At 27.7% G+C, this 19,339-nt stretch overlaps 1 protein-coding gene across 4 annotated transcripts in view; it reads right to left on the reverse strand.

The window, feature by feature from the left end:
- The window catches only part of LOC136082374 (neuronal acetylcholine receptor subunit alpha-9-like), a 28,419-nt gene extending 16,734 nt beyond the window's left edge, over positions 1 to 11,685 (reverse strand). For 3 of the 4 annotated variants that reach the window (XM_065801494.1, XM_065801492.1, XM_065801493.1), the window contains exons 1-2: positions 11,539 to 11,658; positions 2,376 to 2,506 (exon numbers count right to left, since the gene is read on the reverse strand). In XM_065801494.1, coding sequence (XP_065657566.1) covers positions 2,376 to 2,506; positions 11,539 to 11,584 — 177 coding nt within the window. In that variant the 5' untranslated portion in view covers positions 11,585 to 11,658. Of the gene's footprint in view, positions 1 to 2,375; positions 2,507 to 11,538 lie in introns of all 4 variants that reach the window. The other variant, XM_065801491.1, reaches the window with a different exon arrangement.
- Between the last annotated feature and the right edge of the window lie 7,654 nt (positions 11,686 to 19,339).

A 19,339-nucleotide genomic window follows, 5' to 3' on the forward strand; every position in this document is an offset into this window, starting at 1 on the left:
CTCTTCAGAGGCAAAATATATTGAAGGTTTAAAAGTTGGTTCTGAGGAGAACTTTAGTGATTGTGATAATTATGATGATATAACTACATTTGATAAGTTTGAACATAATGACAAAATGACGAGTCATTGACGGACATTGATACAGCTCAAAAAGCATTACATTTCATAAATTTGGACATTATGACGAGTACAGTTCAACAAGCGTTACATTCACTAATGATTTACAAAGTAGTATATTTTCTTTGTGATTCAAAATGTTCGAAAAATTGTTCGAATGTTCCGCAAATCACTTCTTAAAAAGGAAATCTTACAAGTGTACATAAAACGTTTCATAAAGAACTTATGAAAAGCTTATTTTGGATCTAAAAGCAAGGTTAAATATTCTTGTTGCAATGCTAGAAAGACTTCCTAAAGTAAAAACATTTATACAGTAGAATCTCTCTAATTCGAATTTTATGGGGAAAAATAAAAGTTCGAATTAGAGAAATTTTCGAATTATAGAAAGTTGATTTTTCTTAAACGCATTTCACGGTGACTTTGCATTTAATCGAATTATGGAGGTTTTCGAATTAAGGAGATTTGAATTAGAGAGATTGTGCTGTATTAACACTTTTTAAGCGGGTACTCAAACAAGCGTAGTTATATTGCGTGGCGGGTATAATTTTTTTCAAAAAAACAACAACAAAAAACTTATTGGTTTTTCAAATGTGATGCAGAATTTCCTGACTTAGGTAGCAAAAATGACGAGGAAGTGCTTCAACTTAGAATAGGAAGGATCATGCCAACACCATCTAGCAATTTTTAAAAAAATGATAATGAAGTACTGGACTGATTAGATAAAGATAACGTGCCTATAATTGAGCAATTCACAGAAAGAAGTTGTAAAGAAGTGTGGTTTCTTTAATGCCAAACAACTTTGAGAATGTACTTGATGTGGTTTAGCTATTTTTTGGGGACAATTTATTTAAATATATGGTGACAGAAACAAATCGCTACCACGCATAAAATATACAGTTATTTAGAGATGGTACAAAATCTGTTGAGTGGAAAGATGTTTCTGTGTTGGAACTAAAAAAATGCTAGGACTGCTTCTATTTATGGATAAAGTTCGCAAAGATACAAGGGACAAATATTGGTTGACGGACAAAACAATTTAAACTCCAATTTTTACTCAAGTAATGAGCAGGGATCAGTTTTAATAAATATGGTATCCATGACATTTTTTCAATAATACTGATGGAGAGAATAAAATTGCCTTAAAAAGTTCCGTTCTATTATTTCTTATATTTAACCTAAATTTAGAGAAGTTTACAAACCGCAGCGAGAATTATCTATGAATGAAAGCATCATGTCATGGAGAGGTTGCCTATCCTTCAAAATTTATAATGATTCAAAAATGACAAAATACAGAATTCTTTTAAGAATGATTTGTGAAGCCAAAACCGGCTATATTTGTAACTTGCTATAATTTGTAATATACTGTGGAGATAGAAGTCGATTATAACAAACAATTTTAAATCTTCTGCAGCCATTGAACTTATGGCACCACATATCTACGGCAAGAAATTTTAATTTATTTATATATAAGGCTTGGGAGAAGTAATGCTACTGTACTTGATGCAAAAGCTGTATTGATATTCATCAATACACCTTCCATTTGGCGGAGAAAAACAAATTGGTTATTTGATTCGTAATTAAACTTATAATTACGAATCAAATATCAATTCAAAATTAGCTTTACCTTCCAAACGTGTATTAAAAGCGACAGAAATGTATTAAAAGCGACAGCGAAAGAAAGTCTTAAAAACCCTTGCAATTTTAAAAACCTTATAAAAAAATTTAATATTTTGGAGACAATTTTAAAGCGTAACGAAAGTTTAGAAAATCTATACTCAGCGTTAATGGCCATTAAGCCGACTTGATTAAATTAGAAAGAGCTGCGGCGGGTCTATTTATGGGGAAAACACGTTCATGATGAAGTGATAATTAAATTGATTGTTTATGCTTTTTAAAACAATATTTTACTTAAAAAATAATTTAGATTTATGTGCTAATATTCATTTGTACTAGAAAATACTTGTTTGTTATTATATTAAATTGTTATTTTAGATAAAATGAAATAAAAATAATGACGAGATCACCGGAAATCCCAATATATAGAAAACTACACATCAGGAATCCCGTAATACAAAATTTACGAGAAATGAAAAACCTTAGTTGCAATTCTGTGAACTTATGTGAATTTAACACTTGAAAAAACATTAATGAGATTTAGCATAAAACATTCAACTATGTACATAGAAATTGAATACAATTTTATATACAAATAAAGAAAAAAATTAATTTTATCAGAACATATTATATAAGCTACTCACCAGTTTCATCAATTTCGATAAAGCTATGTCAAATGTTAAAATTAAAGCATCTCTATTTTTGTTTGATTTATAATCAGGATTATAGTTCCGGAATAAATTAAAATGCAGATCTTCTTCTAAAGGATGAGCCTCTAATAAATAAATTATATACACATATACATATGTTATAGAAATTATTTTAATATTCAAACCTCTGTCAGATGTTTATCTTTTAAATCATAAGCTTTAATGAGATTAATGAATCAGGCACATTGAAACCTACAAATTTTAAGATACAGTTTTACAAAATCAATTTAAGTTTATGGTAACTTTTTTTTTGTTTAAAATTGCTCATGAAGTAACATGTTATATAGTCTTTAAAATTAAAAGTTATTGAAATGTAAAGGTGAGGATGCAATATTCTTTGTATCTAAAAATCCCAGCATAATATGTTTTTAAATAGCTTGTAAATAGAATTTGATAATTAACGATATCAAATAGTTTAAACAAAAGTTTATTCTAAAGCAACATTATTGTAAAGTCTTTTTGCAATTTATCTATTTAGCCTGCAGACAGAACAGATATTTAAAGACAAAATGTGGCTGTTTCAGATACTGATTAGTATTTTTCCATCTGGTGAAATAACTTTCTAAACTTTGTGGGAGCAGCACAAAGAAATACGTAACAAATGTATTAAACAGGTATATTTTAATATACCTGTCAACTACTATAACAAATCAGTTATATTCATGCCTGATATTTCAGATCTAAACTAAGATATCCATTCAGTCATGTCTTAACAGGTTAATAGTAAATAAACTTCAAACAAAGTTTAATTTGACCGGATCTAATGCAAAGCAAACAAAAGAGATTGGATTTGAAACTTTTTTATCATTTGCAGAAGTGTTATTGGTATGTATGTTACATTTCTGTGCGCTGCTCCCACCAATATATATATATATATATATATATATATTATATATATATATATATATATATATATATATATATATATATATATATATATATATATATATATATATATATATATATATATATATATATATATATATATATATATATATATATATATATATATGTTGATATATTTATATATATATATATGTTGATATATATATATATATATATTTATATATATATATATATATATATATATATATATATATATATATATATATATATATATATATATATATATATATATAAGTTGATGTACTTTTGGCTGACTTGAAACTATTTGCTTATTTCGCTAAATTATCAGAAGAATTTGTTCAATTAGCGTTTGTCGTTGGATTGCCCAAGGATTTATCATCAATATTTCGAGCCGTTATGGATCCAATTGATGTTATGTTATACAAAGTAAGAGCTGCTTTGAACTATGTGCGTCTAGATAATGCTGTTGATGCTGTGTTTCGAAATCAATCTAAAAAAGTTCCGCTGGTGTGTTACAACTGCAAAGGGTTGAATCATATTACGAGAAACTGTTCTCTTGCAAAGAACCTGACTCCAATAAATAATTTGTGATTTTAAATGTAAGGATGAAGGACACGTGGCTGCAAAATGCTTAAAAACGCAGAAAAATACGTCTTTAAGCAAAAAGCGAAATGAAGAAGAATGGGAAACAAACCAACAATTTTTGGTTTGTGGCTTATCTCCTGTTAAAAACTCAGGAATCTCTTTGGCAATTGACACGACTTGGTTTTGAATTAAATGTTGCGCCATTATGAAATCTGTTGTAAGTAATAATGGCTATTGATCAAGACGAATTGGTGAAGAGGGGGGAGCATCCGCTTACGTGGACAAAATTTTTGTCAATCAGGAAGTAGCAAGTCTTGACAATGTCAGAAGACATTTCGAAAAATATGGTTTGAAGTGTAAGGAAGGTGAACAGATTGGATGTAATGGGGTTTGTATATTGGGATTACGTGTGTAAAAGGTTGTTGGGAAGTTGATGTGGTCCATAGAGTATTGATTCCGAAAAAATTAAACAGAAGAGTAGTGTTTTAGGTTTGTGGGCAATTAGTAGGTTACTTTCCAGTCTAAGATTGGTTACGTGCAGTTTGCAGCCTTTTGAAAAAATGTATTATTAGTTTGACAAGGGTTAGAACGATAAAATTTACATTGGAAAATTAAAGTGTGTACTTCAAGAAGTCTATGATGAGGTGGGAAAGCGCGATCCAGTTTATGGTGATTGGGCTGTACGAGGTGACAAGGGTGATGTGTGGATTGACGCTAGTTCTTTTGCAATTGGTACTTTTATTCAAATTGGTAAAACTACTGTAAATCATGGCTACGAAAAAAAGTGTCTGATATCATATAATTATGGCGGAGCTGGATGCTGTATTGCAAGAAATGAATATGGCTTGGACGTGGAAACTGAAAAAGGTGACTGCGGAATGGTATTTGGAAAAGTATTGAAAAAGTATTTTCACAGATTCCGTGACAGTATTCCACTGGGTCTCTGACGCTCTTACTGGTAAATCAAGATTGAAATCAAAAGCAATGGGTGAAATGTTGATTTGAAAAAGACTAAACCTTCTACAAAAAATTATCGAAGAATATGGTCCTAATGTTAATGTAAAGCTTGTTCCTTCAAAAGATAATTTAGTTGACGCATTTACAAGAGTTCGAAGTAGATGGTTAAATAAATTGAATGTATTTTAATGATTCTGTCGGAGTAGTAGTTGCAGAGGCTGAATCTATTTTTAGCATACTCAGAAGAACCGGACAGTTTGGAGTAAATCGAACGTTAAACTTTGTTTGTAAAGCAATTCCAACCGCTATCAAAAATGACGTTCGAACTGTAATTAAAAATTGCAAACCATATTAGTCAATAGATCCAGCACCTGTAGAATGGGTAAAGGGAAAATTGAGCACTAAAGAAAATTGGAAAGAGTGGCTATGGATATTACGCATTTTACCACAGAAAAATTTATTACTCTGATTTATTGCGGGCCTTTAAGATACGGATTGTGGTAACAATTTTTGAGCTCATACGGAAATACTGCCATTACTAGAATACTCCGATTGATCTTTTGTTAGCGAGGAGCGCCATCATCAATTTTGATAGACATCAAATAGGAAAACAGAAACAGGAAAACAGAAGTTTTCTTGATGGTTGGGAAGTGTGCATTAGGTTTCAAGCTGCTTATTACCCTAAAGGAAATGGAGTTGTGGAAAGAAACCATCGTATAATTAAGAGAATTGCAGAAAGATCAAAAATGTCAATACCAGAAGCAGTATATAGGTTCAATGTCTCAGCGAACAAAAACAATGCAAACCCGATGGAGAAAATATACATTATGGTCGAAACCACCAAATGCAAAGTGCAATACCTAGTTGCAGCCAGCAAAGCTAACTGGAAACATTTCGAAACAATTTGTAGAAGTTAATGGCGATACGCATTACATAAAACATATCAACACATGTTGGAGACAAGTCAAGAAGATGTACATAAACAAACGGTAAAGCTGAAAATGCATTCAAAGAAACAGAAGTGCCTTTGCCACTAAGTACTCGATAAAGGTGCACGCCCCAAAAAAACGACGATTATTATTTGTGTGCTCCTTAAGGACTAAGGAGGAGTGTAAATTTAGTTCAAGTTCAAGATTATGTTATGGTAATTATATGGTTTCTTTTTATTAAGAGTTCTTAAATATTGTAATTATGTATTAGGCAGGTTTTGCAATGTCGATTTTTGTGGGTAGTTATTTTATATAAATTGATGTAAAACTTTTGTAAAGATGAGTGGAACTGAGGTTAAAAAATATATTTTTGAAAAGAAAAGAAGTTTTATTAGGAGTGAGAAAGTTACAAATTTAAAATCAACTAATTCAAGTTCAAGCAGGTACTACAGTAAATAATAATAATAATAAATGAAATCTGTAACAACTGAGAACCATGTTAAAAGTAAAAACGTCTATCATGTATAAAAAAAAGATTTTTACAACCATTAAAATGAAAGTATTCTAAGATAAGTGAAGCAAAAAATAATAGAAAATACGGAGAGTAATAACATATTGTATTATGACAGCCATTATAAATTTATAAAGAATGATTATTACTTTATAATATTCAACTTACAACAACACTATATTGTACAAAAATAAATGCTTTGCGGGTTTAAAGAGTCACGGCACAAAAAGCGGCATTTTTAAGGTTCATACCTTCGTACAAAAGTTTGTTGAATCGACGCTAAATCAACGTTAATCAAACGTTGATTGTTGGTTTGTTTTTAACGTTGATCTAACGTTTTATTTCAACGTAGATTTTATTTTAATGAAGATGTTACTAATTTAGTTGTAGCTTTGGTTTTACTGTAGTACCTGCTTGAACTTGTTTATTTAATCACAATATAATGCTTGAATATTTTTCTGAAAGGCAATAAAAATATATATTAGTGCTATTGTAATTTAATATTACTTTAAAATGACTGTCATCTGGCGAATGCAGATTTATAAATAATTCTTAGCGTTGCTCAATCAGGCAGCTTATATAGTGTAAATCTTTCTAATTACCATAAACTTCTAGAAGTCTCCAGAAAAATTTAGAAAGTTTTAGAGGTCTAGAAATCCAGAACAGTTCAGAAACTTCTAGAAAGATCCACAAGATTCAAGAAAATTCTAGGCAAAATACCATTTTAAAATTTTTGTGTTGTGAGTAACCTTTTTTTGTATTATTTGTAAAGTAGTTAACTTCCTGTGTCATATATATATACTATATAAACTATATATATATACTATATAACATATATATATATATATATATATATATATATATATATATATATATATATATATATATATATATATATATATATATATATATATATATATATATATTAGTTATAAATGTTTAAAAAAAAAAAAACTAACAACATCATTTATTTTTAATAATTCTTTACGTTGAATGCAAATTGGAAAAGTATTCTAGAACAATTTATTAATGCAGCTCTGTTATTTTATTACGAAAGTAATGCTACATTTGACGTCACAGAACGAAACAGTTAATAAAATATTTTAGAATTTTAAAAAGTTTTACAAATTGTGCAAGTTGCGTTTTAAAAGGTGTATACTTGCAGATTACCTTTTTTATTTGTTCCATTTACCAAAACACTAAACTTCTTTTCGATGCTCTTAAACTTAATATAGAGCCATTAAAACCCACTCATAATCATACTATATTTGGGTCCTCATTTTTTTAAAACCAAAAAGGAGTATTGCTTATTTTTTAAACAACTTTTAAAAATTTTACTTACTTTTAGCATTTATGCTGAATGGACCAGAGACATTGTTTTAACTGATTTTACTGTCATTCTTTAAAGTATTTCAATAAATTTGTTACTTCACTCGTTTCCGTATATTGATTGCTGTGAATTACCATTTAGTTAAAATTTAAAAAAGAATCATTTTAATAGAATATACAAAAGGAATATTCTTTTAAAATAGTTAAATCATAATGGCATGTTTGTTTTACAGATGTTTGCTGTTGAAGTCGACAATTCAATCCAAAATCTAAAATTCATAATCAGGATGGGATTTAATTTTTTACTTTCAAGAATCTTTAATATTAAACTGCATTATTTTTGTTTCCTGTTTAATGAATAATCCAAGGAAACTGCCATGGCGTTGACTTAATTCTTAAACATTTTAGGAAAAGGTTTATTTCACGCCAAACAGTCCAATTTCAAATTATCACTCGATTATCACAGACTTAAATAAAATAATTTGAGTATGTTGTTAAACATCTGTAATTAAAATTGCCAAATTTTTAAATCACAATCTAGATATGAAATTTGCATTTTAGAAGACATCTTGAAAGGCATGCCTAAACTCTAATTTTGGAATGTTACGCTAAAATCTCAAAAAAGTGTTTTCTGATTATACCGAGAGTGAAGATTACAAAATCTTTTTAAAAGTTTCATATCATACCTTTATTTCAGAGGTCACCTATGTTAGTTTTTCATTTTTATTCTTTTTTCTTTTATTGTTTTTAACTTTTGTTTTATCGACTAATTTATTTCGGGATTAACACAGCGAAATAGGTAGATTAAATGCAGGGAAAGTATTGACTTATAGGTAAAACATGCAAAGAGTGCCGCTATATCGAATGAGGGTTTTTGGTTTGAGCTGGCAATCTATCAATTTAAAAATAAAATTCTTTGAAGTTTTTTAAACTGAATCTCAATTATTTTGTATTTTGAATAAAGATGATGAACAACTTTTTCATTCATTGTAATATAGTTAGATTTGTATCTTTTTCAATAAAGAATCCAAATTTTGAAAAAACTCAATTTTGAATAAACAGACTTATATATATAATAATAAAACACTTGCCATCTATTAAATGAAGTTTTAATTAATACGAGTAATTAATTAACAATAAAATAGTAATTATTACACAAAGTTAATAATTGTAACAGATAAAAATATACGCAATTCAAATTAAAACATCAAATTTGAAAAATTAAAAAAATCCTTTGTCGAGATCCGAATCTTGTCATTGCAATGACATTGTTGCAAACATTGCATTGTTTGCAACGTCTTTGACTTTTATAATGCTAATATTTAATCTATGATGGAGAGAAATGTTTTACGTAATGAATTAGTTAGCAGATGGTAAAAAAATATTATTTAATAAATATAGTGAAAAAAGGCAATTCGTCATTTCTTAAGTAAAATACGGGTTCTTGGAAAAATCCCCCCGGAAAAAATCCCCTTGAGAAAAAATCCCCCGCAAAAAAAAAAATTTAATATTGCTTTGAAATGGATAGATTGCCTGCCTAAACCAAAACCCTCAGTAAATTAGCACACGCGTGTTCTACCTATTTGTCAGTCGATGTTTGTAAACTCGTTGCATGTTCTATTTATTTGTCAGCCAATATTTGTAAACTCGTTGCATGTTCTATTTATTTGTCAGCCAATATTTGTAAACTCGTTGCATGTTCTATTTATTTGTCATTCGATTTATGAAAAATGAAGGGTTAAGGTTCTGTTTGTATTATAATACGTATGTATAAAATATTTATATTATAAACAACTATTATATTGACATATCGTTTATTTTATGCGCTGTAAAAAAATATTTAGAGAGATTTTTTCCGGGTATATTTTTTCTAAGGGGAATTTTTTCCGGTGGGTATTTTTCAGAGGGATATTTTCCGGGGCGATATTTTCCCGAGGGATTTTTTCCTGTAACCAAAATGTGAGTTGCAAATTAGATCAAAATTGATTGAGGTTAACGTGTGCGGATAAGTTACTATTGATTCGGTAGGTTGGCGTAGTTGAGTTAGAACTGGTAAAACCTGTAAACATATGTAATAAAGGTGTAAACAGATTGAGCAGATTTTACGTGTTGAAATATTTCTGCAATTTAGATTTGTCAACTTTGTTTTTGTCTAGCGAAAAAAAGCCCGCGTTTTGAAATCCTGCCATTATTTGAAGACGCGTGAATCATTTTCCGGAATGAATTGCTGCATAGAGAGATAATGTAATGTTCGCCTAATATTTGGCGCCAAACCGTCTTAACTCTGTGCAGAATACTTTACATAATAACAAGCAAGATTTTATTTTTGAAATTGCAGCATCAAGTTGTTCCTCAGATAAATTTCTTGTGTTTTTGTTTGGTATTGTATGAATCTATCTTTATTGAAGAAAAGTTAACAATAGAGAAGAACATAATGTGACGAAAGGTTGATTAGTGTGACCAAATGTTTTTTTTAAAGTTATTTCATTATTTTTTAGGTATATTTATTATTAGTTTACGTAATTTATTCATATTTATATATGAAGTAATAAATTTTTAATTAATAAACAAGATTAAAATAAAAACGAAAAATTAATTAATAATTATATAATTAATAAAACAATTAATAAATATATGTACAAATATATAACTACATAAAATAAATTGTCTGTTCTATGAAACAGAAAATTCCTTTATTTTAGTGTTTTCTTGATAACATTTTACTGAAACTTTCAGTAAAATGTTATCAAGAAAATGTTAATTGTTTTTTTCTTTCAGTGAAAGTAAAATATTTTTTTTATTTTAAAACTACTCTCATAAGTTATATTAATAATGTTGTTATAATTATAAATTATCATGTTGTTTTTTTTTATCAATGTAAATGAAAAACAAAAAAACTAAAAAGTTTTTATTTTATTTTTTTAAATTTGATTTAATTACCACCATTTTAAAAAAAAGCGGGTTTGTTTTAATATTAACGAGCGCAGATTCACTTCAAGGAGTGTTAAATGAAAAGGTCTATTGAAACTGTTTAAAACCAAGTCTTATATTATTATTGCGAATATAAAATAGTTTAAATCAAGACGCTAAATCAAAAAAATTTTACGAAAAAATTTAACTTTTAAATTTTGAAAGTTTTTTTTATTTATATATATATATTTTTAAATATTCTTGTGTAAAAAAAAAAAGAAAATGCTCAAAATATTATGTATTATGTACTTTTAGTAAAGGTAGTTGAAGAGACTCAAAGAAATGGTGTCAGTGTTTTACTATCCATACCTAGAGTCCTTTCTGTTTAAATGATTATTTAAAACGAGAAGCTTTGGTTTTAATGTTTTACCTTTACCGTAAGAAGTTTTTTTTGTAAAACTCGGTATTATGACGAGAAACAAAATTTCAATAAAATAATTCCAAAAAGAAATGCTTTGACCTACCAGCTGCAGCTGAAAAATATGAAAAATGAAAACGAACTTAAACTAAAAAACTATGAGAATATATATATATATATATATATATATATGTATATATATATATATATATATATATATATATATATATATATATATATATATATATGTATATATATATATATATATATATATATATATATATATATATATATATATATATATGTATATATATATATATATATATATATATATATATATATATATATATATATATATATATATATATGTATACATATATATATATACATATATATATATATATATACATATATATATATATGTATATATATATATATATATATGTATATATATATATATATATATATATATATATATATATATATATATATATATATATATATATATATATATATATATATATATGTTACATTATGAATTATAGTAAAAAAAATGTTTAATATAGAAAATTTTACAAAACTTTAACTAACCCAAAAAATTTCTAAGGATAACGCCAACGAAAAGAAAGGCGATCATTTATTGCTCATTGTTTTATTATACTAGTTTAAACAAGTATGTGTAGCCATTATTTTTCTAATTTTATATCTAAGGTTAAAAAAAAAAATAACTGTTGTTTTATTTTAATGAAGAAAGTAGACTAATCAATAAGATTTCAATTTCAAATACACATAATATCCATAGTATATTTCTTTACAATAACAAAAGAATAATACTATATAATAAACCTAATTTTTCTTCATGTCGCATTATCATTAAAAAAACAATATTCGAAGAAAATACGTTTCTAATTATATTATCTTATAAATATAATTAAATATCTCTTCAATATTTGTAATAAAACTTAACTCATAAAGGTTTCTTCATTGTTGCCGTTGATAATAAGGAAGCAAACCACAAACCATTTATTTGAATTACAAAGTGGTTGAAGACTGTTAAAATGCCGCAAATTAGCGTTGCACAAAAAATAAAAAAATAAAAAGCAATTAAAAGTACTTTTTTCAATTTTTTCAGCATTCTTTTTTGGTTGCTAAGCATCCTTAGATTCCACGGCAACGGTATGCAATTAGTTAACTTAATTTAAGACATGTTGTCGATCTGTGTTTCACCTATCTCAATTTTTTAATAAACAAGTAGTATTTTAACTTCTTTTTTTTCTTTTTTTTTTGAATATAATTGAATTCTATTATTTTTTCAATAAATAGCTTATTAGGGGTTCATTAGAAAAGTTTAATAATAAAAAATTCTATTTAAAGTATTAAATCTTTTAAATTCTTTAAATTTTTTATTCTTTTTATATAAAAAGTTGTATAACTATTGAAAAATAAAATATTCAACTCCAATCAATTTTAAAATTTTCGTATTTAAAGGTGGAAACCTCCTATGACTTTTTTTGGGGAGCAGTTTTTGATTTTACTTTCTGATGAATTCACAATATTTTTGTTAGCAAAATATTACAGCCAGCGCCTTATTGTGGGTCAAACAACTTTGGTGTAATGCTTAGAATTCTGGCAAAAAAAATGGAGGTCTGTTGATCAAAACTGGCAAGGGGTATACATGCATCGTTGGTAATGATGGAAGCGGTAATTTCTAAAAAAGAACACAGTTTATCTTATTGTATAATCAATTTATATATGTTTAAACAAATAAATTCAAATTTTTGTTCAATACTTTGTCTTCTAAACACAAATGACCCTTAAAAACTAAACAAACCAATGTTTTGAAATATATGTAATATATTTTAAAACATTGGCAACGTCAATAATTTAATTATTTGTGTTTTACATTTTTAGGTACATCTGTTATTAATTGTAACACATAATGTTCAATTTTGTTATGAATTTAATAACTTACATATCTCACACACAAGGAAAATATTTTGAATGATTAAGCTGAAAGAGTTATTTAGTAACTCTTTCTGCTTAATCATTCAAAATATTTTCCTTGTGTGTGAGATATGTAAGTTATTAAATTCAAAACAAAATGAAATAATAATAATTTAAAAAATTAGTTAATAATAATTTCATTTAAATTATTTTAGTATTTTTAAAATGTATATAAATAATACGAATTAAATTTTATGCTAGTTTAATATAAAAGTTGCTTTAGTTTCTTAAATGTAATTTTTGAAATTAACAATAATGTCATAAATGTCATTTTAGAGGTAATCGAGGCTTAAAAAACTTTAAAAATTATAGAGTATTCGAATAATTATAATATTATTATGAAGCTCAAATCGTTGAAAATTATGTTTACTTTTTGCTGACATGTCTAGAAAGTTTTTCAAAAATTCTTTTATAACAACAAATCTTCTCCTATAAGTTTCGTTTAGTTTAAATGAAAAAGCTGTGAAACTTAAATAAAATTTCTCATATCAAATCCTACAGCAAATGAAAATATACATGCTAAATAAAAGTTTGGTACAGTTATAAGATCGTTTATAAAAATGTAGGAAGAAAAAAAGTATGCAAAGTATGCAAGTCAGTCACTTTAAAGAAACTTTTCAAATCTGAAGTATAAAGATTTACCTTGGTACTTTAAAATAACTTGAAAAAAGCACTAAAATTTGAATTATCAATAATTTTATTTATTTATTTGCTTACTTGCTAAGGTTATATTAACAGTGTTTTGAAAACAGTGAAACTTTAGAAATAAAATATTAAATTTAGTTTCAGTTTGAACACAAACTAACTGATCATCAGAGCAAAGACGTGTTTTAGACATTAAAAATTAATTTAAAAATGGTTTAAAACGTATCACAAACATATCATAAAATAGAGAATTAAATTCTACATAAACTTATTCAAAAATAAAAAGCTTTGTTCGTTGGAAAGGAAACGCCATGAAGTATCATTATATATTTCGTAACGAACGTTTAATTTGTTTATTTTTTTTTACGTACATTATTACCTGAAACACAATTATTTCTTTCCAATAAAATGATATCTGTAGTCTGTGTCAAAACATCATTATGTATCTATTAAAAGATGTTGACAATTTAAATAAAACTTTTTTTTGCGTATTTGTGGTTATTAAGATGTTCCCAGAAGTCCCCAAGATCCATCACTGAGCACTGTGGAAAAGTATCAAACTAGAAAGTTTACTCAGCTTTTCTTACCGATATCGCTTATTGGGCTAGAGCCGGCGTCGAACCTTAGGCCCTTAATTCAGAGCTAAAAGTCTAACCAATGCTGTACTATTTTTTGCGTATTTATGTTTGTAGGGCTGGTTTGTTATAAAAGCGGAACAGATATTTTTAATGAATTTTTAATAGACCATATAAATTTTAAAACATTAGACTAAAATTGGGCAAAAATACTGTTTGAAATTTGCGACTTCGTTGATTCGTGCTTAATTTTATAAGTCTATCACGATTAGATCACAAAGATAACAAAAAACGCACTTATTCTGAAAATACTTTAAAATTTATTACTTGAGAAAAACAGTCTTTAAAAATTTTAACATAAAAAATTTCAAAATAATTATGATAAAATAAGAATTAAATCATAATATACATAACATACATGTTAAATAGAAGGTTTCCCTCTTTTTCAAGGGCTTTGTCTCATTGAATCTGTCTACTACAAACTACTTGTCTAAATTTTTAGTGCGTTCTGTATTTTTGTATTTGGTTATGTATAATTTTTTTCAGTTAATTTATTTTCATCTTTCCAAAAAATATTTTCAGAGTTGCAAATTTATTTTTTCTAAAAATAAAACAATTGCTTATCTGCCAATGTTAAAATGGGAAACTGCATTAAAAAAGCCTGATTGAAACTGATTAAACCAACACCCACAATCACGCCCGTGAAAATGTAAAACTTTTTGTTTTGTTTCATTTTGCAATAGATTTTAATCTTTTTTTTATGTGATAAGATTGCGATAATTAGTTTGTGAAGTCAGTGTCAAGTGCCATCATGATACAGCAATACCGGTTTCATTATTTTTTTTTTTTTTTTTTTTTTATACATGTTTTATACATATCTTAAATATTAGAACTACAATTGTTTTTTGGTGCATGATGCATCCAAGTAGTACAGATTTGCAATTGTATGTATATGCATGTAAACAAAATAAAAGTAAAACAACAACAACTTATACACATATTTATATCAAGTAATTCCAAATAGCAGCTTGATTTTCATTGCAGATTTTCAACTTTTTTTGTTTTACACGACTGTCATCAGCTGAATGATTTTGTCTTAGCCATGATTTTACAGATGATTGGGGATCCCAGTCTTCTAGTGGTAGACCCAGCAAATTTATAGCCATTAAATAGTTCAAATTTTTAACAAGTAACCTACTTCTTTTATCTGAGTAGATTATATTCTTTTTTGAAAAGCCTCTTTCAGCTTCTGCTAAACTGACAGCTATGGTATTCACAATACTTTAGGCCTTTCTAATACTTGGTGGTATGGTGTGGTTTTCATCATTCTGCATTGCACTTTCAGCAAAGTCTCTAAAATCATTAACATTAATTTTGTAGAAGAAAATTTCCTGAAACATGCAAAGTTTTTTTTTTGCCTCCATCCATGGTATGGTGACCTCTTCAATGTTCCATGATTAAGGTTCTAACAAACTTATGAGATCATGCACTAGATGTGAACCTTTATCATTGTCTCTACTTGAGAAATGGTTGGAATCCATTAACCTCTTCTGTATGTTCTGGATTATAGAACCCAACAGCTTCTCTCTTGGCAAATTAACAAATTTAGAATTGTCAGTAAAACCTATTTTCTTGAAGTTTTCAGATTCCAGTTTTACATCAACTCCTTTTTCATGTTGTCCTCTACCTTTCTTGAGCATTTCAAATGCTTTTACTGTACTTTTAATTAACTTCTCAACCACTGGCAGTGATGGCTTGCAATGCATTTGAAAGAAAAGAAATTTCATGAAGTATATATAACACGAGTGCTAAGTAATTTAAGAAATATTTGTTAGACATCCGTGCTGAGAAATACAGTACAGCTGCATTTGATTTTTGTTTGACTGGTGAAAGATTAAGTATATCTTATCCATAAAGATTTTGAAGTGATTAACTTGTTTTATTTCCTTTATGGCATCATCCAAAATAAGTTGCAGCCAATTGTTTAAGAAATGCCAAAGTATAATGTTGGGAAAATCTTTCTTCAGTCCAACACCCTCACCTGACGATCGTCCAAGTATCACATTGGCCCAATCTGAGCAAAAAGCAATGAGATTCTTTTTCAAAAAATCCATACCAAACCAACACTATTCAACATTTCTACTAAACACCTGTGTATGTTTTCTCCTCCTTGTCCTTCAAGTTCCACAAGTCCCAGGAAAATTAGTGGAGACAGCTCATTATCTTCCACTTTCACATAGATTGTAAGAACAGGCTTACTTGATATTGTAGAAGCTTCATCGACACATGTTTTACGACCTTCTTCCATAATGAAAATATATGACCTCTAATGTCCTTTGCAATGTGAAATACTATTTTTACTTCAGTTTTGCGGAAATGAAATCAGAAATCTATGTCAATTCCATTTTTAGTTTGGATTTAAATTTTGTCTTCCAAATCACTAAATAGCCTGCTCCTTTTTGCTAAGCTATACACTGTGTTGAAATCTTTGCATGTTGAACTGATGTACTTCTCATTAGCTTTATCAATGCTTTTGGTAATGGTATCATGTTTCAATTTGATTTACACAAACTTCACAAGCCTTGGATGTAAAATGCTCATTCATTTTCTTTCTGAGGGTAGCTTGCTGAATTGTTTTGTTCTTCCCTGAAGCTAATACTTGACACTTTTTCCATTCTATTGAAATATGTACGCCTTTCATATTCAGAGAACCAAATTTTCCGCTATGCAAGCAACCAATTTTTTGTCCTGCATAATTAATCCATCATATTTTTGTTTAAATGAATCATACTGCTTCATACTCCAGCAGTCTGGAAGTTGTTATTCTTGCTTAAAAGCGTTGGGAGTTGAGGTGGTACTCGTTTCTTCCTGCAGCATAGTATCCTAAGATGAATCAGCATTTTTCTCTTGTAGCACTGCATTAGGAACTAATATGGTGTCTGTTTCTTCTTCTACCATAACGTCATGCAGGGATGCAGTATCAGTAGCTGAAGGCAAAGCAGTCTCATCCAGAGCATCTGCAGTTCTTCTTACTATCTGCACAAACATGCTCTGCTGTTTCTTTGATTTCAGGATTTATTCTTAGAAATAACCAAAAGTACAACATGTACTAATTTAAGAATCTTTCACATTGTGGCAATCATAATGTCTATCAAACGTTATCTGACATTGTTAGTTTTGGATCTCATATCAATTTAAGCTATTATTTATAACATTGTAACTTACTTTATTAAAGTTGTGTTCGATATTTTGATGTAATACGGTGTAATATCCAATATTTTTAATTTTACGAGATCGTTTGTATTTTGTTTTCGTCAGGGAAGCCATTTTTGTTGTGAGACAACTCCAAGTAATTAAGTATTGCGAGAGCGCTATATTTTGTTACGTTTTTCGAAGACTTAGTAACCGCTTCGCAGAGTATGAACTGTCCAGCCAATATGCATCGGATTTGCAAACCGGTGCATATTGGCTGGATTCTACCACTGATGCTAATGAGTAAACATGATTTGTGTAGTGATTAAATAATAAATATCTACTCAGAGTCGCGTCTATTATTCTGGCCTTTCAATAAGATTTATCCCGTTAAACAAATGTCATTGCTACTTATACTTTACCCCGCGACTTACTGCTATACAGCAGTAAAAAAGGACTTACTATAAAAGCCAACACCCAACCATCCCCAAATTTGTAAAGCACCAATACTTTTTTGATAAGATGATAATAAAAGTGTTGATCTACTATACAACATAAATAAAAATAACCGAAACCGAAAGAAAACATGAAAACACAATAAATTAAAATTCTAGTAGAAAAATGAATGTGCTAACAAATTTTTTTTTAAGGCATAATAAAACAAATAGGAACTTTTAGCATAAATAAACCTAAGACAATGAGAAAGCAGTATACCTTATTAAAATTTTTTTAAAAATCAACAAAACAATAATAGTCTTCAATAAACTCTAACGCTGTCACAGATACCTTATTCGAAATATGTTAATCAATCAAAAGTGTAAGAAAATGAGCAACCCGCGTAACCCAAAATCATTACAATAATTAAGTAATCTATAACAGCGAAAAAAAATCGTCGCATAAAAACCATTAAAAATATCACCCGCATAAATGTAAACATGTTGTGGAGGATATAGGAAATTCTCTGAATAATAATAAAAGACGAAAGTTGCGCATGTGAAAATTAAAAAAATAGTGAGTAATAAATGTAAGATAATATAACATAAAAATTACTTGATAATAGTAATATTATGAAAATCAGCGGTCAATAATATATTAATAAATATTGTAATAAGACTAACTAAATACTGTAATAAGAAAAGAAAAATTTTACCTAAATAAGTGGATAAAAATTTTTTTTGGGTGATATAACAATGGTACAAGTCGTGATATAAAAACAATGTACGAAGCAGGAAAAAATATTTTCTCGAACTAAAGTTTTCTCTACGGTCTGAATTAAAAGTGACTTTGAGACCATATCTAAATCAAAATTTTTAAAAAGTAAATTTTCTCTACAGTCCGAATTAAACGTAATTTTGAGACCATAGTTTTCATGTTTTCTTTCAGTAATACTGAAAGAAAACATGAAAACAATGGTCTTCAGTAATAACTGTGTGGCTTTTTGCATTGAACTGTTTTGTCTAAGATACCTGCAGTTATTGAGGGGTAAAAAATTTTAATGTCAAATTGAATAAATGAACAGTTATTTTTATTTTCGATTATGGAGAACCTTAGGTAAATTAACTAAAAAATCTGGTCCACAGCTCAATAAAATTAGAAAAGATATAAAAATTTTTAAAAATATTGCCTTTCAAATCGAAATAAACATAAATTTAAAAATTGTGAATTTTCTTGATGTCACATTTAACCTCTCTGAAAATTCATATAAGCATTTCAAAAAACCAAACGATGAATTATTGTATATTAATATTAACTCAAATCATCCACCCCAAATTCTAAAACAAATCCCGATTCCAATAAATAACGGATTAAACAAAAACTCCTCTAATGAAAATGTATTCCATTCCTCTAAACGAATATTTGAAGATGCCCTAAAAAAAAGTGGTTTTGAAAATTTTGAAGTAAAATTTGACCCTGAAAAAAATAATACAAAAAACGAAATAGAACTAGAAATGTAATTTGGTTCAACCCCCAATATA

The sequence above is a fragment of the Hydra vulgaris genome, chromosome 07 (genome assembly GCF_038396675.1).
Source record: "Hydra vulgaris chromosome 07, alternate assembly HydraT2T_AEP".
In the NCBI taxonomy this organism is placed as follows: domain Eukaryota; kingdom Metazoa; phylum Cnidaria; class Hydrozoa; order Anthoathecata; family Hydridae; genus Hydra; species Hydra vulgaris.